This window comes from Seriola dumerili, unplaced genomic scaffold, assembly GCF_002260705.1.
Source record: "Seriola dumerili isolate Sdu_G_001 unplaced genomic scaffold, Sdu_1.0 BDQW01000331.1, whole genome shotgun sequence".
NCBI classification, from domain to species: domain Eukaryota; kingdom Metazoa; phylum Chordata; class Actinopteri; order Carangiformes; family Carangidae; genus Seriola; species Seriola dumerili.
The window spans coordinates 2372776-2396619 of NW_019174586.1; the positions used below are offsets into that span (position 1 = coordinate 2372776).

Consider the following 23844-nt stretch of genomic DNA (forward strand, 5'->3'; position numbering starts at 1 on the left):
CTAAACGTCCTTTACTTTGCCTTAGAAATCATTATAATGTCCGGTGTCCTGACAACAGAGCTACTGCCTATTTCAAAATATGAAACATGGGTCTTTTTTTTTTTTAATGAAATAGAAAATTAAAATCAAACCACGGTCGCTCATCTCTTTTTCACTATGAAAAAGAATTATTTTTTAATTTTTTTCAATTTTTTTTATTTTAAAATGAAAATCAAATAACCCTACTTTTTTTGTTCTTTAATACCCATTTCTGAAAATAAAGTCCAAGTATCAGGGCGTGGAGCCTTGTCTTATCTAGCAGCTTTTTATAAACAGTCTCTGGTTTTTACCTTATATAACAGATAGTGGGCGTTTCCTGCTCTAAGTTTAGAACTGACGCACAGTTCAAAGTAAACAACTACCACTCCAGCCTTTTCTCTTTAGGAGGAAATCTCGCTCGTTTTTACATGTTTCACTTTACTGTTGTAAGTAGAGAGGTTTCGTTGTGTAGGCTACTCACAGTAGTTGAGGAAGTAAGCTTTTCTTGTCTGTTTGCCCAGAGGGTTTTGTGACGATATTATAGGCTACGTTTTGTGAAGCCTTAAATAGAAATAGATTATACATTCAGCAACCAAACCAGGAGTAGCCTAGATCTCTCCTCCGACCTCTGATGCGACATTGTCACGACTGCAGGTAAAAAAACTCCTTGAGGACAGGCTGGTATTGTCAAATTGAAACCGGACGGCTAAGGTTAATCTTGACATTCTCATCTTACATTCTCATTTCAACTAGTCTACTTGATGCTAATTGTTACTCTCAGACGCTCCCTCCCACAGGTGCAGTCCCTTGCTTTTATCATCTCAGGGGCAATCGCCTTGTTTCGTTTTGTACATCTGTTCGATGTACATCCCTCACACAGCGTCACTCACTACAATGGCTACAGCACAATAGGTCAGCAGGAACATCCTTTTATTAAAACTTGCAGCGAAGTTGTAATTACAGATGTAAGAATCTGCAACGTCAAGTGCTCGCCACCTTTTGGTGAATCTTGCCGGCTGTAAATGGCAGTTAATTTCGTCTATAAGTTATGCCACTTTACTTTTTGTACTTTTATATTGAAGAGCACCACTCTTATTTTGTAACTTCCTGTTATCGAAGACACTAGACTTCCTGCTCCCGTCTCGCTAAAAACAACGTGCTCATGATGCTACAGAACTGGTAAAACATGCAAACAAACTATTAACATGTGGTATCTTGTGTTGACACTTGTGAACGGTCATTTTATTGTGGTTCATTCCGTGTTTTTTGTGTCATGGTATTTCTCATGTAAGCTATTACTGCGAGGTGTGTGAGTGTGAGAAAGACGGGCTGCTAGCAGGCTGAGCTAAAACTTAGCGCCCTTGGAAGCAGAAGGAGGTAGGAGGAGACTAACGGTGTATTCATTATAAAAAGAGTGGTTCATTTTATTTAAAACTGAGAGAAACTGTCATTATTTTATTTAATAAGAACTGCAACTCATAGCAGTTTAAAACGGTAAATTCATGTAAAAATGTATCGTTTAAGTTTAAAAATGTGAACATGATTTCTATGTATTATTTACTGAAATCTGGTACCATGGCATTTGTATTTCTGTCCACTTTCATAGTTTTCACGGTGTCAGAAGGTGTTAAAATGCCAGTGGTGAAAGGAGGAGAGAATAAAAGTCGAACACCAGTCGAAGCTCTCTGCATCTTGTGTGGTAATTCCAAGTGGGCCGCTACACCGGCTTTCAAGGAAAATTGAATGTTACCCTGTTAGATACACAAACTCTCACCCTTTTTTTTGATAATATTTGTTATTGATTTGTTCCTTCAGGTGCTGATTCTGTCTGATAGTCAAACCAGGCCAAACATCCAAGAACACAGGCAATAGCTCAAACTATGGTGAGTAAATTCCACAGTAAACTAGAGTACTCACACATGCCTCTGCCAAGGCTACACAACCTTTTGTTATTTAATTTAACATAAAATGCTAAGAATTTTCTTTCTTAATTCAAGTTAAGAACAGTAGATCATATGAAAACTGACAATAAGACAGAGAGAGAGAGATCTTGATAAAATAAAAGCTAATAGAGGAGCAAAGGAAAAAGGATTTTCATCACTATAACAAAATATACACAACACCTGGATAAAAACATTTAGGATCTGAATCAAATTTTTTTGTCAAAAATATTTATTTTTTACTTAATTATTCTTTCCAAAAAGCCAGAGCTTGGGGACTTGATCGAAATATTCCGTATGGGAGTTGCAGGTGTGCCAATACCACTGCTAGATTATCAGCACTGGGCTGTGTACGTTGGAGATGGATACGTTGTTCACCTGGTGAACCTCGGTGAGTCATTTCTTTACCGTCTGTACAGAGTCTGGACTGATGCTCCCAAACACTGACAACTCCCAGTAAAGACCTTCATTTAGCAGCCAAGATGCAATGCTGTGCAGACCAGGGACTGCAGACCATTATTATTTAGTTGATTAAACCAACCAACATTTTATTCAACTTTCACAAATCAAATGATAAAACAGATCTCAACATAAATGTTCAAACTCATCATAAAACATGTTACAACCTTCAGTTGATATATGAAGTCTAACTTATTTGTCTTTCTGTCTTCCTCATACCCTTAGGCTCAGACAGCTTCTCCAGCTCGCCCAGCTCGCCCAGCTCGCCCAGCTCGTCCAAGCCACAAACAAAACCTACGGGTTGCAAAGGCAAAGTAAAGAGACAAAAACTGGAGGTTGTGGCAGACCACTGTAGGTGGAAAGTAAATAACAAACTGGACAACAAACGCAGTCCTCGGCCAGCCCACAAAATTGTGGAGGAGGCCCTTTCCTTGGTGGGTCAGGACATATTTTACGATGTCACCGTACAGAATTGTGAGCACTTTGTCAACAAGCTACGATATGGCGTAAGCACATCTTGGCAGGTAGGTGGACCCACAATTTGGAAACTGGAACAAAGATTCACAGTTTTCTATACACAATCAAATGAAATGGTAAAAGAACTTTTATTATTCTTTTGTTGTCTCTAAAGGGATTGTTTTTGATTATGATATAAATTAACTCTGAACTATAGCATAATTTTGTTGTGTTCAACAGCTTTTGAGTGAGTTTAAGCTTATGCAACAATCACAGTTTGGTTAGGTTTAGAAAAATATCATAAGTGCATTAATGTTATTCTAAATTTATTACTAAAACTGGGTGGCATTAGACCTGTGTCCAACCCCTGAGGATGGAGGCTCAACTGGCCCTTGGACAACATCTTTTCCCAAACCTGAACAGAGTAGTTTTAGGTGACAGATCAGAAAATGTTGAGTTGCAAATATTAATACAAGATAAACAATGTTAAAAATCCTGACACTTGCAGCTACATTGCCATAAGAAAAAAAAAAATTTCTTGCAACTGTGTGTCTGTGTGTGTGTGTGTGTGTGTGTGTGTGTGTGTGTGTGTGTGTGTGTGTGTGTGTGTGTGTGTGTGTGTGTGTGTGTGTGTGTGCGCGCGCATGTGCATGCATGCATGCGTGCGTGTGTGTTTGATCTCTGGTACAGGTGTTAAAGTATGCAGCAGTAGGAGCAGCAGCAGTAGCAGGAGGAGCACTTGGATCAATCGCAGGACCAGGAGGGGTGGCAGGAGGAGCCGGCGCTTTAGCACTTTACGTCAAGAACAAACTGGAGTAGTTAACTCCCTCAGTTTCCTCTTCCTCCTCCCGAAGTTATTTCTCTGGCAGTAGTCTACTCAATGGAATACATGAAATAATTTGAAAAAAACATGTTGTAATCTCCAAGTGTGTGTATTTGCTTCAATATGTTTTATGCTAATTCATGGTAAGTAGTTACCCAGTGAAAATACAAAATATGTTTTTGAAACATTTTTAGTTGTTTAGTTTAGTTTTCATTCATAGGCAAAATACCGTCAGTCAGTCAGACAGTCAGTCAGACAGTCAGACAGTCAGCAACAATTGAGATTATAGGGCTGGCCCCGCTGTTACAGTCCAGCTAAAAAGTGTTCACACATAGAATTAAGTATAACTTATATTTTCTGTAAATGTAAATGATGTAAATAAAGGCTATCTGCAAACCAAACCCAGGAATATAACTGAACATCTTTTACTTTGGTTCTTATTCATTTTCCCTTTATCAGGCACACACCTGTCTGTATAAGGTCTCATAGCTCTCAGGTCTCAAAAACCAACCATGAGGAGGTGTTGAGGCACAGATCTGGGGAAGACTACAACAAAGAATTCTGCATTGAAGGTTCCCAAGAGCAAAGTGGTCTCCATAAGTCTTAAATGGAAGATGTTTGTAACAATCAGATCACTTGCTAGAGCTGACTGACTGAGCAATCGGGGAGAAGGGCCCTGGTAAGAGAGGACCCGATTGTTGATTGATTTAACAGTATAGCTCACATGCTACATAATTTGGATTCTCCATTGTCTCCAGCCAGAATAATAAAACAGTTCCTGACCTGACCATACTAGGTCATTAGCTCTAAAGGTGAATGGATGGTGATTACTTGGCTTATCTATACAGCATTATATATTGTAACACCCAACCTAACAACACCATATCCAACAGGAGATATGGGGTCACACTGAAAGGTTTGATGGAAACAGAATCTGCTGGTTTGAGGCATCTCAGGTCCACTTTTGAATATTGCTGAAATTGGGGGGTTCTTATGATCCTACGGAGCAGATCTGTAATTAAATAAAGGCACAAATAAAAGAGTAAAAGAAACGTCTCCTTTACCCAGACCACACCCAATATTGACTAAAATAACTGCAGGATAAATATTAATATCCTTAAATGATCCCAGGGGGTTTTGGTGAAATCTGTAGGATTATACAGGTACAAATGTATAACAAGACCTTCCAAATAAAACTGATTTCATAAACCCTCCACCACAGCACTATAGCTTATGGGACAGGAAACGGCATGTAAACGCACAAACTGATTTTTCCTTGAAACCTGGTGTCCAGCTTCTATTTAACAATGTTATGTCCATGGCCCAGCTGCTCTGTTATGTGTCTGCAGTGCATGTTTCACATTTACAGATCTGAAACCAGTCCAGAGACTCACCTGTCAGGCCAGTTCAGTACAATAAAATACAGTGTGGTATGTGCAAAGTAAACTCAGCACATTTGTTATTTCGTGCTATGGAGCGTGTTAGGCCGTACAAATACACAAGTGCATGCATGGACTGATTTTACATCTTAAATCTGTAATTAAGTGAAAGCTGAACTAAAACATTCATATCCACTGTGTGTGTGTAGTGGCCTGATAAAGTAGGCAAAGAAGTAGTCAAATTCATATCGCAGACCACAGTGGTCGTCATGTTTAAAACGGGTGTAATCTGTTTGTTTTATATTTTACCTTATATAGGAGACGATGGAACTTTCCTGGTCTCCGCCCACAACCGAGGCACATAAAAAGGTAGCGGTCTTCCACTTTCTCTTTTGGCTCTTTGTTTCTTCTAGGAGTGACCTTGTACTTTGGACTTTTGTTTTATAAGCAACTCACAATAGTTGAGGGAGTAGACGTTTTCTTGTCTTTTTGCCACGATATCATAAGTTTTGGTCATCGCCAAACTAAAGTTCCTGGAGTAGGACTCTCCCCTGAACGCCGGCTGTGACAGCCTCACTACTGAAGGTAGGAAACTCCTTGATATATTCTGACATAACTACCTGACACTAAATTATTAAATTGATTTGAATTGTCAAAATGAAACTGAAATTGACTGCTAAGACAACTAACTGACCTAGATAGGCCTACATTATAACCGTCTCTTTTTGACACAGGCAGACACCAGGAACAGGACATTTTTTCGTTTTTTAAAAACACAAATTCAGTCCGGCTCCTTCTTTTCCGTTATCCCTGACAAATAACTTTTCCTTTGTGGGTGGGCCTTCGGCGCCTCTGTGCTTCTGATTGGCTGCTGTGCTCTGTCAATTATGTTTGCACTGTAATCAACAAAAAGTTTGAAGTTTTGCCTTCTGAGTGCAATGACAAACTAAATGGATTGTGAGACAGACTTATGATTATTATTATTATTATTACTATGAAAATTAAAAATATGAAAAACATTTTTAGGTCATTACAGGTCATTGAAAAAAATAATGTAAGAACATTATAATAAATAATTATTCAATTATAACCATTAATTATTAAAGACTAAAGGGCATTGTAGTCTGTCTGTCTATCTTTGTTTTGCAATATATATATTTGTATGTAGTCATTGTACTGTCTACTGTCAAATATGATAAATTTGGTACATTTGTTGTACATTTATTGGCTAAAAAGTTTATTCTCATACTAATTTTTAGAATTAAGTTTTGCTTTGATGTACAGAGAGCATGTAGATAGGGCACTGTGAATCTCATACAATAGGATTTCAAAACAACATATCACACCAAATATGAAGCAGTTAATGTGAGGGAAATAACTTAGTTAAGACTAGACTAGCAACTAGACTACCTCAGGATATACTTCTGTAAAGGATGACATCAAATCTTTGCTTTTCTTATAATATTTGTGATTGATTTGTTCCTTCAGGTGCTGATTCTGTCAGACAGTCAAACCGGGCCCAAAATCTGAGAACAGGCAATAGCTCAAACCATGGTGAGTAAGTCCCATCAACAGCTGAACCACAGTAAACTACAGAGCACTCACACATTCCTCTAAACAACCTTTTTTTGTTTCGGTCAACATAAAATTGTTTTTTTAATAATTTTTGTAAATTCAAGTTAAGTACAATAGATCATGAGAAAACTGACAATAAAAAAGAGAGCAAGAGAACATGATAAAACATCAGCAAATAGTAAAATATATAATATAAGTAAAGGAAGAAGGATTTCCATCACTTTGGCAAAATAAACACACCACCTAGATAAAAATGCTGCAATATTTAGCACCTCAATCAAAATGTATTAATTTCTTGCTTTTTCCAAGTAGGCTTCACCATGTATCACTATAACAATCATCAATAAAACAAAATATACACAACATTTAGGACATGAATCAAAATTATTTGTCAAATGTATTAATTTTTTGCTTTATTATAATTTTTTCGAGAAGCCAGAGCTTGGGGACTTGATTGAAATCTTCCGTACAAACGTTTCGGGTGTGCGAGTGCCACTGCTAGATTATCAGCACTGGGCTGTGTACGTTGGAGATGGATACGTTGTTCACCTGGTGAACCTCGGTGAGTCATTTCTTTACCGTCTGTACAAAGTCTGGACTGATGCTCCCAAACACTGACAACTCCCAGTAAAGACCTTCATTTAGCAGCCAAGATGCAATCCTGTGCAGACCAGAGAGTGCAGACCATTATTATTTAGTTGATTAAACCAACCAACATTTTATTCAACTTTCACAAATCAAATGATAAAACAGATCTCAACATAAATGTTCAAACTCATCATAAAACATGTTACAACCTTCAGATGATATATGAAGTCTAACTTATTTGTCTTTCTTTCTTCCTCATACCCTTAGGCTCAGACAGCTTCTCCAGCTCGTCCAGCTCGTCCAAGCCACAAACAAAATCTAAGGGTTTCAAAGGCAAAATAAAGAGACAAAAACTCAAGGATGTGGCAGGGAATGACGAGTGGCGCGTAAATAACAAATTGGACAACAAACGCAGTCCTCGGCCAGCCCTGGAAATTGTGCAGGAGGCCCTTTCCTTGGTGGGTCAGGACATGTTTTACCATGTCACCAAGTGGAATTGTGAGCACTTTGTCAACAAGCTACGATATGGCGTGAGCAGATCTTGGCAGGTAGGTGGACCCACAATTTCAAATCTATCTCTAGAAGGCAGATTTCCAAACTGTACCATAAATTTGTTTTTTGTTTTCAACCGCTTTTGAGTTAGTTTAAGCTCATGCAACAATCACAGTTTGGTTAAGTTCATGATGTATTCTCATTAAGGTCAAAGGATTTGTTGAGTTGCAAATGTTAATACAAGACAAGTGATGAAAAAAATCCTGATACTGGAAAAAACATTTCTTACAACTGTGTGTGTGTGTGTGTGTGTGTTTGTTTGATCTCTGGTACAGGTGCTAAAGTATACATTAGTAGCAGGAGCAGGATATCTGGGAGGAGCAGTAGGAACATTACTAGGACCATTAGGGACAGTGGGAGGAGCCACCGGCGCAGCGGTTTACACCAAGGCTTTGCTGGATAAACTGGAGTAGTTAACTTCCTCAGTGTTGTCCTCCTCCTGAATTTATTTCTCTGTCAGTTGCCTACTCAATGAAATACATGAAATAATTTGAAAAATATCTTGTAATTTCCAAGTGTGTGTATTTGTTTCAATTTTTTTTATGTCAATTCACAGAAAGTAGCTACCCCATGTTTATTTGCACTTATTCATTTAAAGGGTATGTTTTGACCCCAGATAATCCCAATTTACCATTATGAAAAAGGTATACAAAGATGTACGTCATTTTAATATAGATTATGCTGTAGATTAGATTTACTAACATTGTGCCTGGTCAGTTTAGAAACACAATAGAGCAATAGCTACACACATCCTATTCCAAATGTGGTGATGAAAGCAGGCAAGGACATCCTCTCTCTTTCTAATGTTTCACCATATTTATTCAACCACAAGCAGCATCAATCTGCCAAACACCAGCATCAAAGGTTCTTCATATTTGGCACAAACATCTCAACTCAAGGATGAAACCTTTTCAGGAATTTCAAATTAATCAATTAACAACCAACCTAGGATCCCCTATTGACTACAGTTGTATCAGACACCTGGAGCAGGTCTTTCATGATGATTAATTTACCACTTTCCAGTACTTGATCTTGAATCCTGGCATTAGGGATAAACAGCATCTGGAATACCTACACCTGAAATTGGCCGTTATATCACCAAGGTTAATCAAACTGCTTGTTCAAGTTAATAGAAAAACTGTAGAATTTCACATCTACTAATAAACCTATATCAAGAATATATATCATTCTTAACAAAGTGGGCTTCATATTAACCATGCAAAATGATATTTTCTGCAAATGTAAATGATTGAAATAAAGAATGTATGAAAACTAAACCCAGGAATGTAATTGAACATATTTTATTTTGTTTTGTTTTTTATTGATTTTCCTTTTATCTTGTAAGAGATCCTGTGTGGACAAGGTAGAAAGTTTTCAGAAACAGAAGGACAACCAATCCTAAGCATCATGTCTGGTTTCCTGCAGACATCACACTTAGAATTGACGCAAAGCAGTTCTTTAAGGTTTCTCCCACCTCCACACAGGATCCCTGGAGCTCAGCCTAAGTGACCATCGGGTTCTTGGTCATGTCTCGGACCAAAGCTCCTCCCCCCGATTGCTCACTTTGACAAAACTTCATAGTTTCTTCCTCCTCATGGTTGTTTTTTGCTCTGACATGCATTGTTAGCTGTGAAACCTTATGTAGACAGGTGTGTGCCTATCCAAATCCTGTCCAATCAGTTGAGTCGACCACAGGTGGACTCAAGTCAAGGTGTAGCTCAAAGACGATCAAGAGAAATGGGAGAAAGCTGAGCTAAATTAATTGTCATAGAAAAAAGTCTGAATACTTACATCAAAGTGATATTTCTGTTTTTCCTTTTTAATACATTTGTTAAAATTTCTAAAGTTGTGTCTTTGCTTTGTTATTATAAGGTATGGGTGGGAGGGAAAACATTATTTTGGATTGTAGCATAAGGCTGTAACATAAAATGGGAAAAAGGTGGAGGAGTCTGAACACTTTCTGAATACACTATATATAAATATATAATTATTAAATATAACTTATATAAATATAAGTAATTACTATAGACGTATTATTTGAATAAAAAAATACATTCATGGTTTCCCTTAAACTGATATTTAATTTGTAATATACAAACATTTGTATTTGCCTGTTTTTCATTCTGGCTTGTGAATGTCGAACTGTTACCATGAAGCATGAAGAAACGAACCTCTTCTCAAACCACTTTCCTGGAATGGCTCAGTACTTCATGACGCTTCCTTTCACCATCAGTTACTGTATATCTCACCTGTGAAATGGCTTTGTACATTTGACAAGCTGAGGTCATGCATTTTATTTGATTTTAATTGTGGTTATTTAGAAGTGAGGATGACCTAACACACAAACAGTACTCTAATGTAAGGAAGAAACATACGTTTTATTTTACAATAGCTCACATGCTACATGATTTGGATTCTCTGAAAAACATCCCCTCCAGCTTTCTTCAGAAAAATGCAGCATAGTTCCTGACCTGTCCTGACCACCCCATACCAGGACATTAGCTCCAATGGTGATGGCTATTGATTGCGTCACTTGGCTTATCTATACAGCATTATGTGTTGTAACACCCAACCTAACAACACCATATCCAACAGGAGATATGGGGTCACACTGAAAGGTTTGATGGAAACAGAATCTGCTGGTTTGAGGCATCTCAGGTCCACTTTTGAAATTTTCTGCTGAAATTGGGGGGTTCTTATGATCCTACGGAGCAGATCTGTAATTAAATAAAGGCACAAATAAAAGAGTAAAAGAAACGTCTCCTTTACCCAGACCACACCCAATATTGACTAAAATAACTGCAGGATAAATATTAATATCCTTAAATGATCCCAGGGGGTTTTGGTGAAATCTGTAGGATTATACAGGTACAAATGTATAACAAGACCTTCCAAATAAAACTCTGATTTCATAAACCCTCCACCACAGCACTATAGCTCATGGGACAGAAAACGGCATGTAAACGCACAAATTGATTTCCCCTTGAAACCTGGTGTCCAGCTTCTATTTAACAATGTTATGTCCATGGCCCAGCTGCTCTGTTATGTGTCTGCAGTGCATGTTTCACATTTACAGATCTGAAACCAGTCCAGAGACTCACCTGTCAGGCCAGTTCAGTACAATAAAATACAGTGTGGTATGTGCAAAGTAAACTCAGCAGTTGTAATTTCGTGCTATGGAGCGTGTTAGGCCGTACAAATACACAAGTGCATGCATGGACTGATTTTACACCTTAAATCTGTAATTAAGTGAAAGCTGAACTAAAACATTCATATCCACTGTGTGTGTGTGTGTGTATGTGTGTGTGTGTGTGTGTGTGTGTGTGTGTGTGTGTGTGTGTACTGAAAAACTTTCAGTATAATAATAAGTTTGATTCTGAAATTCTGTTATATATGTTTATCTGTTTTTTTAAAAAGTGTTATTTCTTCATGTCATTTTAGGACAAGATGCACCATTTATATACATTTACTTTACAACTGCAACTTTATGAGTAATGAAAAAAACAACAACCAGAGTGACATGTTGTTAAATCACTTCTTCTGTAAGGGCTGCTGCTCTGTGCTGCTTCATGTCTCTCTGGGTTTTGTTTTCCACTCTTATGTCTCTGCTTTTGTTTTCCATTGTTTTAGCTCTTCCATCCACAACACTGCATTCATAAAGAACTGGACTGTTGCTTTTTCCCCCCTCTGTCATTTCTTTAGAGGCTGATCTCATCTGAGCTGAGCTCATCTACTCAGCAGAAGCAACTTTTCACAGTTTCACTTCTAACACTTCTTTCTGGTCCTTTACTTGTGGAATGTTGAGCGTCGATCTACTGTTCTGGGATCAGTGACTGCGGTCCATGTTCCTCCCTCTCAATCTCCACCCTCGTCAGTCCAGCTTGCGTGCGCCCAGTTTGAGAGGACCTTTAGCAGCTTTGCGCTCTGCCCGTTTTGCCTCCAGCTCTTTCCTCCTCTCCTCCCGTTTCTTCTTGGACAACTCGGCCTTGCTGAGACCTGGGCAGCAATAAAAACAGGCAGTTCAATGCACAGACGTACAGTAAGGAATTAACGGTCAGGTAACAAGAATACTTGGGTATTAGTGTGAACACAGAAGCAGTTCAAGTGAGGAGGTAAAAATGGTCTAGTGATGGGACAAATGCTAGTGAAGCTGCATAGCACAACACATGCACAGAATTTGGATTTTTATTAAATGCCAGACTAAGTGTAGACGTGACATGCATCATCTGTTTGCAGCTCATTTTGAGAAATTCCAAGGTCTCGTTTCTGACGAGTGAGACCAGCTGAGAGACTTACCCTGGCTTCCATCCACTGACTCCCAGCTCTCCTCCACTCCCCAGTCTCCTGTTGCCTCTGCACCCCAGCTGTCTCCGGTCTGACAAGGAGAAAACACTGAAATCCTTGGACTGTCAAGAAATCCCTGACTATTTTCTTTTCTTATTAAATGTTCATGTTCTCTTGACCTAGTGATCAACTTCTCATCAAGAGAACGTAGTATTTTATTTTCACCTCATTCAAAGGAGATGGTTCTTTTTTTAGCCACATTGTCCTTTTTCATCCCTCTACCTCTATCTTCTAAATCTGATGGTAATCTAATGTTTACAGTTACATACATTTGATCACAGTCCTTTTGCTCAGCATCAATGTGAATAGCTTACTTTGCAGACTGGAACACTTTAAACATGTAAAACAGATCAGTGAGGATGCAGCATTTTTATCCCAATTAATAGAAGTAATTTTTTCTGTGATGTGTTTTCTCACTTTCAAGAGTCACAATTTCTCACACACTGATAATTTCAAATCTAATTAACACTAATTTCATCTGTCTATCTTTTGCTCTTTTGTCTTTCTGCCTCCCTCTGTCCTCACCATTGTGGCAGCAGTACTGGCTGTGTTTCTTTGGGACACGCTGGCGAACAGGTCGTTCTGACTGGCTCCCTTCGATGTGTTGCTGCTGTCCCAGTTGTACTCGCTGGCTAACCGCACCCCATCAGGCAGGGGGAGCGTCTTGTTGACCAAGGTTGTGTCTGTCTCCTCCTCCCCCCAGTCGTTGCCCCAGCCCTCCTCGCCCGCAGAGCTCTGACCCTGGCCTTCCTTCTCGTTGGACCAGCTGTCGTCAGCGTCCCAGCCTGAGCTGCTCCAGTCAGAGCTCTGCTTTTTCACTGTCACGGAGGAGGACGACCGGCCCACCTTGATATTGAAGAGATGAAAAAAAAGATTGAAATAAAGACTAATTAAAATTTTTTTTTATAAAAAGCTAAAATTTTAACCACTTAAAGAACACTAAATACAAAGTTCTTGGACTCTGTAAAGACAAGACAGGTGGATAATGGATCCAAATTAAAGGCTCATACTCCTCTGTCACTGGCCTTCTTTTTCGATGATGCCATTCCTGACCAGTCAGTGCTCCAATCATCGGGCTCTGCATGAGATTTCTCTGGCTCCTTTGAGGCAAAAAAAATCAACAATTCATGAGATTTGAAATTACAGTTATGTATTAACATAATCACACATACATGTGTGTCTAAATAATAATTAGTAATTTTCTTGTTCAGTGAAAAGTGGTGAAATCAGACCTCCAAACTTCCCCAGTCCTCCTCGTCATCCCAGCGGTCCCCTTTTGGCTCATCATCATTGTCCGTTACTTCAAGAGTCTGTGATTGGTTGGCACTACTGGAGGCAGCATGGTGACTCAGAGAGGCTTGCGGAGCGTTATCTTCAGAACCTGAGATAGAAAGAAAAACAAGAGATAAGGTTTTAGACAGCATTACTAAGACTTCATCAGTCCTGGTTAAATAATACCTGGATTAGACCAAAATAAGGACACACTGAGTGAAAACACCCTTTTATCCATGACTTCTAGTTAATCAAATTTGATAACTCTACCAGGTGCAGGTGCTGCATCTGTGGCACTAGTAGGGCTGGTGGCGGGCCCGCTGCCCTCAGCTGCTGCACCCCCTTCTGTCCCTGGAGCGTTGCGGATCAACTTAGACGTTAGTGAAGACATGCCAGTCACGGCCCAGCCGGCCCAGCTAGAGGAGGCACCTGCAGCCTGAGCACATGACGATACATCCTTCTCTGCAGGACGGACAAGAGCAATCATTTCAAGTTTTTAGTTTTAGAATTTAAGAAATATAACTGACAGAAATTTCTATACTTGAGGTAGTTGCAGAAGTATTTGCTTTCCTTTCCCCAGAAACAGAGCAAGGTAAACAAAAAGGTAAAATGTAATCATTGGTTTCCTTGCTGAATGAGGCATTAAAACAGACAGCAGACTTTGCATCTCAGTGCAATATGTTACACACCTATATCGGCCAGCTTGGTGGGGTCTTCTGACACAGTCTCCAGCTTGGAAAGGAAACTCTTGATGGCTTTGAATGCCTGACAAAGAGATAGATGATAGAGCACATCCTAAGCAGAAATACACCAGCACAGGATAAACACCATATTTCATATCATTTCATTTCACCATAATTCATAAGCCAGACAGAGATATTTAGCCTAAGTAAAAACTAATCATATCACAAGCCAGCTAAACACTACAGCTTGTCACTGACATTTCAAACACCCCTGTCTCATCCAAGAATTTAACCTGGGATTGCTGTGTTTTCAAATAAACAGTCCAAGTGTGTATATGAGATTATGTGTCTAAACCTCATTAAACTGCTGGTCATTACAAAGAATCTATCTCATTTTACTCTTAAATAACCTTGACTACATTTTCTCTCCTACGTTTTTTTGTAATAGCTGCCGGTTGTAGTGACCAGGCATTATTCCACTACACTATGTGATTGCAGTACTTGCTGAATCTTTACTATTTAATATGAGCCACAGTGACAAAAAATGATAAAGATATGATAAAGTTTCATTCAGTATTAAGTAAAGTCATGTGTACCTGGTCCCTGACGCTCTTATCAGGGTCCACAGTGATGGCACAGAGGGTGGGGAGGATGCGGGCAGCGATCTCCGTTACGCTGTAGTAGTTGTGAGTGGCGGCAAAGCCCAGCACACCAGCGGAGCGTGAAGCTGGGAACGGGTCTTTAGTTGCTCGTGAGAAGGCAGAAATCAGAACACGCTGTCTAGTCTGTGAAGAGAGGGATAACCAAATTTGCCTTGAGCAGATTCTTTGCTGAACTTTGGTGGAAGTGTTTTTTTTTTTTTTTTTTTTGGGGGGGGGGGTTTGCATTAAATGAACTAAGTGTTGCACATTGGTGTGGGTGTGATTTACCCCGGCGTTGAGGTAGGAGGCGATCTTGCCCAGGCAGACAGTGGTGTTGCACCGGATTGGGCCTTGTTCATCTCTGGCCTGCAGCCGGGCAAAGTGACGCATGAGCTCCTGGTTCAGGTTGGTCTCATTCAGTTTGGGAGCCAGTAACAACATAGACTGGACGGGGAGAGGAAGAAAAAGAGGAGAGCAGTGGCTACAGCAGGTTGACAACATCTAGTACGCGGGTAATATGTAATATGTGATGAAACCTCCTGGTTTGTGGTTGTTCTGTGCAAACTACCTTAACAGTCTGTTCTCTGATGGCGGGGTTGGTGTCTGTGAAGCCGTGAACAACGTGGGGAAAAATCTGCGAGTTGACTGCTGCCTCGTTCAGATACTGAATGAACTGCTCCATCTGAGAGACGGAGACACACACAGAGAGGAGGAACAACGGTAGAGCGAATAAATGTTTGTGTCCTTTAACACAGGCTAACAAACAGCACAGGCAGATAAAATGTCTTGCTCATCTATTTTATCCTACTTTTTACTGATGTTTTTCGTTCCTGGCTATAAAACAGACGAGCTGCTAATTTTAAATGGGTACCAAAGGGAGGGAAATAAAACTCAAATAACATGTGCACTAATTCCCTTTATAACATTCACCTCACTTCTGGGACATACACTATATAAACCAGACAATATTTAAAAAGATCACACTTGGTTATAGCTTACACATTCAGAAAATCCTGCTCCAAATGCTCATTTCTTTTAATGCAGAATTTAGCTTGAAGGCATTTCTGAAATCCATTTCCAGTGCTGCATGGGAGGTAAAGCTACCTCCATGAGTGCAGATAAAACAGGCCTGTAGTAAGTACACACCTGCTGCAGCAGTCGTATCCTCATGGCTCGGTCTGTGGAGGAAAACATCTTCACGATGACTGGGATGATCTTTTGTTGGTATTCTTCTGCTGAAAGGAACTTCCCTACCTGGCACACAGACGGATGTAGAAGATCGAAGAGATTTTAAAAAGTGGGTACAGGTGTAACTTACAAATCGAGCCTGAAATAAGTGTGCACTGAATATTAACATAAGCATAACCACGTCTTACTTTGACTTAGTTTGAACAATGGTTTTGTGAATGTTTTACTTCGTACTTACTATTTAGTAAGGTGTGAGGGTGAGAGGTGAGGGGTTTACCTTGAAGAGTGGTGTGAGAACGACAGCACCAGCATTGCCAAACTCGAAGGCGGTGAGCAGCTGAGGCAGAACTTTGTGTTTACAGAAGTCTTCGGGGAAGGAGTCCAAATTTTCACTCAGATCCTGGAAGAACTGCTGCTTCTCGGCTGGATCCTTGATCTAGACAGGGCGAATTTAGGGACATACTTTGAATTCTACTGATAATATATCATCTATTGTGCACAATAATAATTACGCTAACATTATGACTTGATTTTCATGATTTCAAGATTTCTGAGAAACACATTAATCGAATAAATGCTAGAGTTGTAATATAGTATAGTTTCCATTGCTGTGAGACAGCAAAGTTTGGTGTTTGCTTCACTAAATTAAACAATGTACACCCAGAATAGGTCCACCAGAGTTTGTTCAGCTTCTGTCCTATCATCTAATACTTTAGGTTGTGAGTATACTGGTGGAAATTGATGGTAGCTCTGAGGTCTGGACCTGTATCTCCTCCAGGAAAAGGTTGCTCTCCACAAAGCTGTTGCTGAGGAATCCCCCGGTGGCTCTACAGTTCTGGAGAAAGCGTGCTGGGTTGGGCCGAGCCCGGGGGTTGGCTCCCACCAGCTCACAGTAATGAGGGACCAGAGCCTTGGGGATCTGTGAGCAAAAAGGAAACAAGAGAGAGAACACAACTCTGTGAGCAATACTACTCTAGGTCACAAACAAAGACTCCTTTTAGCAGATTTTTTAACTGGCACTCTTTTAATTACATCATCTTGCTGTGCCCTCTTCTTCTGTAAGAGTTTAATGGCACCCGACTGGAAAACTAGCATCACCAGCTGTTTATCTTGATGAACCAACTCCTTTTATTTGAGTAACAGCAGTGGATGGAAACAAGCATTGATTTGCATTTAAATTGATAACCTTCGATAAATCTTTGTATGGAAACTGATTTACTGATAAAGACAATATTTTTTCAATACCTATAAAAATCTGAAGAATCTTTAGAATAATCAAGTGGAAATACGGCAAGTATCAATAACAATGGTTAAGTAATTAGACAAAAGAACGGTCAAGGTGACGCACCTTTCCTAGTGAACGGAGGGAGGACGTGCGAGGTAGTGGCCCATTGAACACTTCCCAGATCAGGCAGCCTAGCCGCCACACCTCCCCTGCCCTGCAACAAACATGCACATAGTTGCATAAAAAAAGTTACAACAGAAAACTAGGCAGTGGCAAGGGCCAGGTTTAACATCATCTCAGCAACACTTAACTCAGGTATTGTTACATGGTCTTATAACGAACCTCTTCGGACATTTCTGCACTTTCTCCAAATATTCTTGTTGCTGCTCCCTTTTACTTCCTGTGTAACATATTATTGTGACTAGTTCCTCTCAATTTGTTTGTTTTTTAATCCCCCTGTCTTACCATTTCTCTCCACTGCTGTTGGACATCTCTGGTGGGTCATATTTCTCCATGTCTGGGTAAACAGCCTTCGGGGCAGGGAGTGTGACCCCACTTGGGTCGCCCTGCTCAGGGACCACATGGTCAAGGGCCCCTAGCTTCCACTCTCCAGCTCGATCCACAAAAACAGCCCACACGCCAAAGTTGTTATGAAGCAGGTGGCAGTCGTTGACCAGGAAACTCAGAGCTTTCTGTGGTAGACAGCAAACGGCAGAGGTAGCGTAAAAAAGTTAACCAGCAAGAGAGGGCTTGAAGAGGATAGTGACAGAAATGGCTACACTATGGCTGCCCTGAAAGTATCAGCTGGCACACTGTCCCGTCCTTACCACTATCTGGTGCAGTCCCCAGGAGATCTCCAGTTCCCCGACACCACCCTTCTCTGCCTGGGCCTTCAGGTGGACTGCCAGAGGTGTCACCTGCTCAGTAACCAGGTACAAGCTCTTCTCTGTCTGTAACAACCACAAGCATGATTGATTATCATTTAGTGGCTATTTTATTGACCACTGCAAAAACACTGAACTAGAAGGCTGAATGAAAGGATTAAAAATAATGTAATCTATAATAAAAACACAAAACACCTAACATATAGTATATATACACAATAGCAACAAAAATTGCCAGTTAAAATTACATGTTAATATCTTTTACTTAACTTTTGTCATTGTGTACTACATGGTAATATAACAGGTAGTTAACACAATAACTCAATACACAGTAAAACAGTATTTTGATATTGACTTCTGGGATATATGAACTAATATTGTTTTAATTATCCATTTATATAATATTACAATGTTTCAGGAAACAAATGAAATGATCATTTCATCAGCATAGGTTTTTTCTTTAAGGCAATAAAAGTTAATACTGCATTATTACCTGGACAACACAGCCGTGCAAAAACACTAACATTCAAAAAGACTTTATGGCAGGAATCTTACTGAGTTAAGGACTTGGGCAACTTCCTAGTTGCTGCTCAGTTTTAGTAAGTGTGATCAGTAGTAAACATCTTCAGAATTTTGATTATGCACAAACACAGATGAGGTGGAAGACGATTAATAGACAGGCTGGTTTTAATTTCAAACTGTCATATCATGTCATAGATGCACCGATTTCAAAAGCATAACATTAATGTAATAATCTAATTATACTCTTCTTAAACACAAAAACTGAGAAAACTGTGTAATAATCTGCATACATTATGTTGAACACTACTCACTACAGTTACTGTACAAATATTCAAGGCCTCGAGTGGCATATTCACTCACCTCTATCTGAACGTAAACAGGCAGAGAAGAGCAGATGGTGGAGATGAGACACAACTAATTATATAATAGTTACATGACAAAACAAGGCTACTCATAATTTTGCAACATGCCACAAAGCAGGCACAATGACCCTTTCTTTTAAACATTACAGACAATGGCAGAGTGTGCAGACGTAATGACAGTGGGCACAAATTAACACACAAAAGCACACATACCTCTAATCCATCCACATAGGCCAGGATGTTGGGGTGACGCAGGGTCTTCATACGCTTGAAGGCAGCCTTGGCCAGCTGGGTTTGCAGCTCTGTACCCTGTGCTACCTCGTACACAAACACAGAGACCGGCTCTCCACTGGTCTGAGGAGACAGGTTGGGGTAAAATGACTCACTCACATACATTGACATGCCACACTTTAAGCGTTTGTGCTTTGTGTAAACAAATCAGACATGAATTGAAAAATCAAGTATAGTCATATCACCACATCATATTCAAAGAGGGTGATTCAGGATATTGAAAACAGGAAGCTGCTGCTTGGCTGTCATTATGTGGCCCTGCAGTGAGGAGGATGACTGTCTGGATTCAGCTTCTCAAAGATATTCATCAAGGCAGTTTGTTCCGTGAGGAGCTATTAGCGATCACGACACCTTTATCCGTGTGATGAAGCCTGAACACGACTGAGATAAGAGCTGTTAACTCGGCTAAAACCGGGTGACGTGGCGAGAAATACGTGTCTGTCTCAGCGAGTAAACAACGCCTAAGCTCACGTCGTTAGCGAAAACAGAGCAACCAGAAACATTTATATCAGTACTGACATGCACTCCGCCAGACAGAAGAGACCAATACAGGTATAACTGACTCGTTACCACGCCGGTATAACAACGGACAACGTATCTGAAGGCTAATTAACAGACAGGCCTCCATAACGAAGGCGAGCTAACGCTAACCGCTAGCGGAGAATCGGCAGCGGTCTCCATCGTTTACCTTTCGCTTCCCCCGATGTAAAGTCCATATTCCAGACTTTTCTTGGGTGTCTGGAAGAATTTCATAAGCAAAGTCTTTGACAGGATCCCTGGCAAAAAAGGACCACATCTCCTCTTTCCTCCACACCTCATCAAACACACACAGAGACCGACGAACAACACAGACTACTGTAAGAGGCTAGCTAGCAAATGGCACGGATGTGAAATGGTTCCGTGGGAACTCTGTTTCTCCCCTTTAGTTCCACATTAGGTTGGTGTCAGTAAACCTAATCAAATTCATTATTCAATAATTCAGAGGTATTCTTAGTAAAAACTGAATCTAGATAAGATTTGATGCAGATAAATTCCTCTCAATATTTAGTTAAGGTTACAATCTGAAGCATTTTTGGTGAGACTTCGCATGTTAGAAAAATTATTTTTCTTTGTAGCAAAGGACAACTGTATTCCATAACACATTAAATAGTTCATCACATGGATGCTAAATCAATACCAAAGAATGACATTTAAATATTATGGATTATGAGATAATGGGCCGCTGGTCTCCACTTAGATTATCCACATGGTCAAGAGGGCTACAGACACAAAACGCCCCTTATTGATTGTGTAACAGTTGGTTTGAGGAAATTTGATAAATTAAAAATTTCCCCTGTACAATGCAACACTAAAGCAGAATATAAACTCAAATGATCTGGGCTTTAATGCAGGTCCCACATTATAACCTACATTCAAATGGTAACAATTGTGTTTAACCAACCAACCTCCAACAGGGGTCAATAGATATTAGTTATATCGATATCAGATATTAGTTTTGCCTGTGGAGAACTTATAAGAACTGGACACAGTAACATGACAACCAGAAGAAAATAAAAGGCAGAGACAAAGTAGTGGATGATCAACACAAACGTGGTAGTCATTGTTTAAGAGTATTTTTTTTTTTTTAATTTGCATATAAGGGTTCTTTAAACATGGGCAAAGAGGACAAATAAATTGTTCCAAATGACTGAAATTGATAAAACAAATCTTAACTTGAACGATTCTTTAAGAAAACAATACACAAAAAAAACATAAAAGTCACCTACATGTATGAAAATGTATAGGAGACTTATGATCTGACCTTACATATAGGACCAATATATTTATTATATCTCTAAATAGCATGACAGGACCCTAAATGACCCAACCAGTGATCAGTACTGTCTGCTGTGTATTTAGGCATGTATCAACAAACTGCTCAAAACTTCAGTAGGAACACCATGCTGCGCCAGAGTATGTCTTCAGTCGGGGCTTTTGTTTGTTTCATAGACATACCTGAATGCTCAGCGGTAGGTTTTAGGGCCCTCGTGGTCTGGGTTTTTGGGAACCCTGTGGGTCTGGTTGTTCATAACTGCCAGACCAACTATTGTACAACTGTGCAGCAAAGCCACATTATTCTGTGATAGATTATTTCAGACGTGTAGACGTGAAGCTATTTTGGTTGTGACACAGAGGAGCACATCAGACATATTTCCATCTGAGAACGCTGTCAGTGTTTCGCTTTAGGATTTTGGTCAATTTGCAGTGAGTAGTCTTAGTACTGTAAATTGATCAGTTACATCAGACCTGTGGGAGCTCAAGAGTCCCTCTGCTCAGTATTTATCTCCAAGGGCCAGTGTCGAGATGATCACTATATAGGATTATAGATTCTGTGCAACTGCTTTTCAGTTTAATATTAGTGGTAATTTTCAATGCAAGATAACACAGGTGTCAAATACGAAATTTGATCTGTAACTGAAGGCTGAAGCCAATCAAGACACTACAATGAAAATACATTGCCTTATATTGCTTTTTGTGTTTCACTTTCACACATAACATCTTAACTGCATCTCATGCTATATAGTGTTTTACTGTACAAATACAGGTGAGTTACAGAAGGACACTGACTTGTCTTAACTGCAGGTGTACTGAAGCTGTTCTGGGGACTTGTGTTGACTTAGTTCTTGTTCCTTTCATTTGTCACCCATTTGTGCAAAATTCATGTTCTAAATTTTTTTTTGCAAGTATGATATCTAAAAATACCACACACCTTTATTCAACATGTTTTTGGCTCCTAACCTCTCGAAGCCTTTAAAACTCATGTTAACACGTTTGACAGGGATAACAAATAGATTCTCTTTATTAGAGGCATATAACATTAATGTTTCAGTTTTAAGATTTGTGTGATGTGCAAACGTCAATAACAATTGATTCTTAAATGCTTTAAAAGGTACAGTATAGGGTATATTATTAAGTACATACATTTATATTCAAGGTGTATATAACAGTCAGTAATATACAAACATAATTTAATATCATCTAATGTGACATTGGCCCAATTAGCAGCAGGAAACTTGGAAAAGGATGGATTAACCAAGTACAAAATTTGTTTAAGTTTGTGCCAAAATAAACAATTTGAACTCCACACAAGAATTAAACTGCTTGCTACATGAACAGTCCAGTCTCTTGTAGTTTATGGATATTTGTCTCCTAACAGCCGGTGTCCACATACAAGAAAGAAAAAAAAAAAAAAAAAAAAAAAAAAACACTCAAGAACTTTGTAAATTACACTTTCAGACATCTTCTACAGCCATTGACAATTCTTTGGTACAACTTCCATTTTTCCACTCAATTTACTAAATCCTTATGAATTAGCATCACTTATTGCGTATTTTACACCATATACAAGATTTTGTAACATTCTTACAAAAAAAGTAAGAAAACCCTTTATTTAAAAAAAAAAAAAAAAAAAAAAAAAAAAAAATTCACAAACAAATGTTTTAATTATAACCGTGTTACCTGTAACTGTCCTGTTTTGCTGTTCTTTTCAAAAGCTTTGGCATGTTACTGAGCAGGGCTTTTACGCCTGTGACCACATTATGACCAGCTAGTCTTTGTTTCCAAAGGTCTGTAAACCCACATTTATCCTACCACCCCAACCCCACACAGCATACTAAAAAAGCAAGACACCGCAGGGAATTGAACCCCGTCCCGACAGAGTCAGGAGTGCCACCACCGGAGTCTTTTGCTTTTGTTGTTGCTGCAATAAAGGGCAAAAGCAAAACCTGGAGGAACAAAACCAAAGAGTTTGTTCCTCCAGGAAAAGAAAACCCCTAAACACCTGCTGCTATATTATCCTGTCACCACATGGGGATTTCTCTTGGTCTCGAGGCTGAAACTAGAAGAAAGAGACAACTGGTTTCCCCAATCCCCAGCATTCCCCATGACGACACTGCATTGGTGTATGACTGATTCCTCGATATCCTTTTATCCATATTAACAAAGCCACGATACCAGCATCCCTGGTGAAACTCAAAGCCGTTTTCCCCATTGCAATTCAGCAGGACTCGCGGGTCAAACGAACTGTGAAGGCTTTCTTGCCAAGTTTACGGCTGTAATGGAAAGAAGACAGACAATTTAAGCCTCCCCACCCCCCCTCCCACATAAACCCCACACTGAAATACCAATACTCATCCAATATGACAGTTTGTCAATATGGTTATTGTTTACCGCAAATGGCGCAGCAGCATTTGCCACAGCTATTCTTCCTCAGTGATGCGCAATTCTTCCAAGTAATAAAGACTGTACCCTAGAAGCAGGCTGTACCAAGATATCCCATGACTCCCTGCAGCGGTTTAAATCGCCTGGCTCAGTAGCAAGTTAAGCTGAACGAGAAATCTGAAAGGAAGAGAGAGAAGTGTTGCCCCACCCCAGAAAACCCCTGACCGAATACTACTGCAATGTTTGACAACGACTTCATGGACATTATGTTGTGTATTACGAATAAAATGTTATGCAGAGCTGATGTGCATGCAACATGTTGAGTTACACATTTAAGCCATGGTATGTTAAAGAAAAAAATCAAGGGAACCGAAATTACTTAACTTAGCACCCATGAGACTGAAGTGATGCAGTATTAGCGAGACAAGCTTGCAGCTCTTGA

General features: G+C 39.6%; 3 protein-coding genes across 5 annotated transcripts; 2 read left to right on the forward strand and 1 right to left on the reverse strand.

The window, feature by feature from the left end:
- Positions 1–398: 398 nt before the first annotated feature.
- LOC111232453 (HRAS-like suppressor 2) lies at positions 399–3929 on the forward strand. 3 transcript variants are annotated; one of them, XM_022759984.1, is made up of 6 exons: positions 399–464; positions 1625–1717; positions 1834–1901; positions 2223–2349; positions 2643–2941; positions 3564–3929. In XM_022759984.1, the coding sequence occupies exons 3-6, from the start codon at positions 1899–1901 to the stop codon at positions 3690–3692; spliced, it is 558 nt and encodes a 185-aa protein (XP_022615705.1). In that variant the 5' UTR covers positions 399–464; positions 1625–1717; positions 1834–1898; the 3' UTR covers positions 3693–3929. The 3 variants fall into 3 exon arrangements, with proteins under 3 accessions (XP_022615705.1, XP_022615704.1, XP_022615703.1); XM_022759983.1 differs by lacking the exon at positions 399–464 and adding an exon at positions 500–672; XM_022759982.1 differs by lacking the exon at positions 399–464 and adding an exon at positions 1156–1395.
- A 1485-nt stretch (positions 3930–5414) lies between these two features.
- Positions 5415–9067, forward strand: LOC111232445 (HRAS-like suppressor 3). The gene is made up of 5 exons (XM_022759970.1): positions 5415–5660; positions 6564–6629; positions 7086–7212; positions 7506–7786; positions 8066–9067. Exons 2-5 carry the CDS (start codon positions 6627–6629, stop codon positions 8201–8203), a joined length of 549 nt encoding a protein of 182 aa, XP_022615691.1. The 5' UTR covers positions 5415–5660; positions 6564–6626; the 3' UTR covers positions 8204–9067.
- A 1010-nt stretch (positions 9068–10077) lies between these two features.
- scyl1 (SCY1 like pseudokinase 1) lies at positions 10078–20060 on the reverse strand. The gene is made up of 18 exons (XM_022759971.1): positions 19891–20060; positions 19125–19265; positions 17971–18093; positions 17609–17835; positions 17267–17357; positions 16682–16837; positions 16196–16354; positions 15877–15984; positions 15299–15412; positions 15019–15174; positions 14686–14874; positions 14096–14171; positions 13677–13868; positions 13367–13515; positions 13145–13234; positions 12660–12980; positions 12087–12165; positions 10078–11786 (listed from the first exon to the last, which is right to left on the reverse strand). The coding sequence occupies exons 1-18, from the start codon at positions 19996–19998 to the stop codon at positions 11662–11664; spliced, it is 2604 nt and encodes an 867-aa protein (XP_022615692.1). The 5' UTR covers positions 19999–20060; the 3' UTR covers positions 10078–11661.
- Between the last annotated feature and the right edge of the window lie 3784 nt (positions 20061–23844).

Coding starts and splice junctions, on each gene's coding strand:
- LOC111232445 (XM_022759970.1), top strand. Junction 7,213..7,505: donor TGTTCACCTGGTGAACCTCG/GTGAGTCATTTC, acceptor TCATACCCTTAG/GCTCAGACAGCTTCTCCAGC. Junction 7,787..8,065: donor GCGTGAGCAGATCTTGGCAG/GTAGGTGGACCC, acceptor TCTCTGGTACAG/GTGCTAAAGTATACATTAGT.
- scyl1 (XM_022759971.1), bottom strand. CDS start 19,998: ATGTGGTCCTTTTTTGCCAGGGATCCTGTCAAAGACTTTGCTTATGAA. Junction 15,413..15,876: donor GGATACGACTGCTGCAGCAG/GTGTGTACTTAC, acceptor TCCGTCTCTCAG/ATGGAGCAGTTCATTCAGTA. Junction 13,869..14,095: donor CACCAAGCTGGCCGATATAG/GTGTGTAACATA, acceptor TCCGTCCTGCAG/AGAAGGATGTATCGTCATGT.
- LOC111232453 (XM_022759984.1), top strand. Junction 2,350..2,642: donor TGTTCACCTGGTGAACCTCG/GTGAGTCATTTC, acceptor TCATACCCTTAG/GCTCAGACAGCTTCTCCAGC. Junction 2,942..3,563: donor GCGTAAGCACATCTTGGCAG/GTAGGTGGACCC, acceptor TCTCTGGTACAG/GTGTTAAAGTATGCAGCAGT.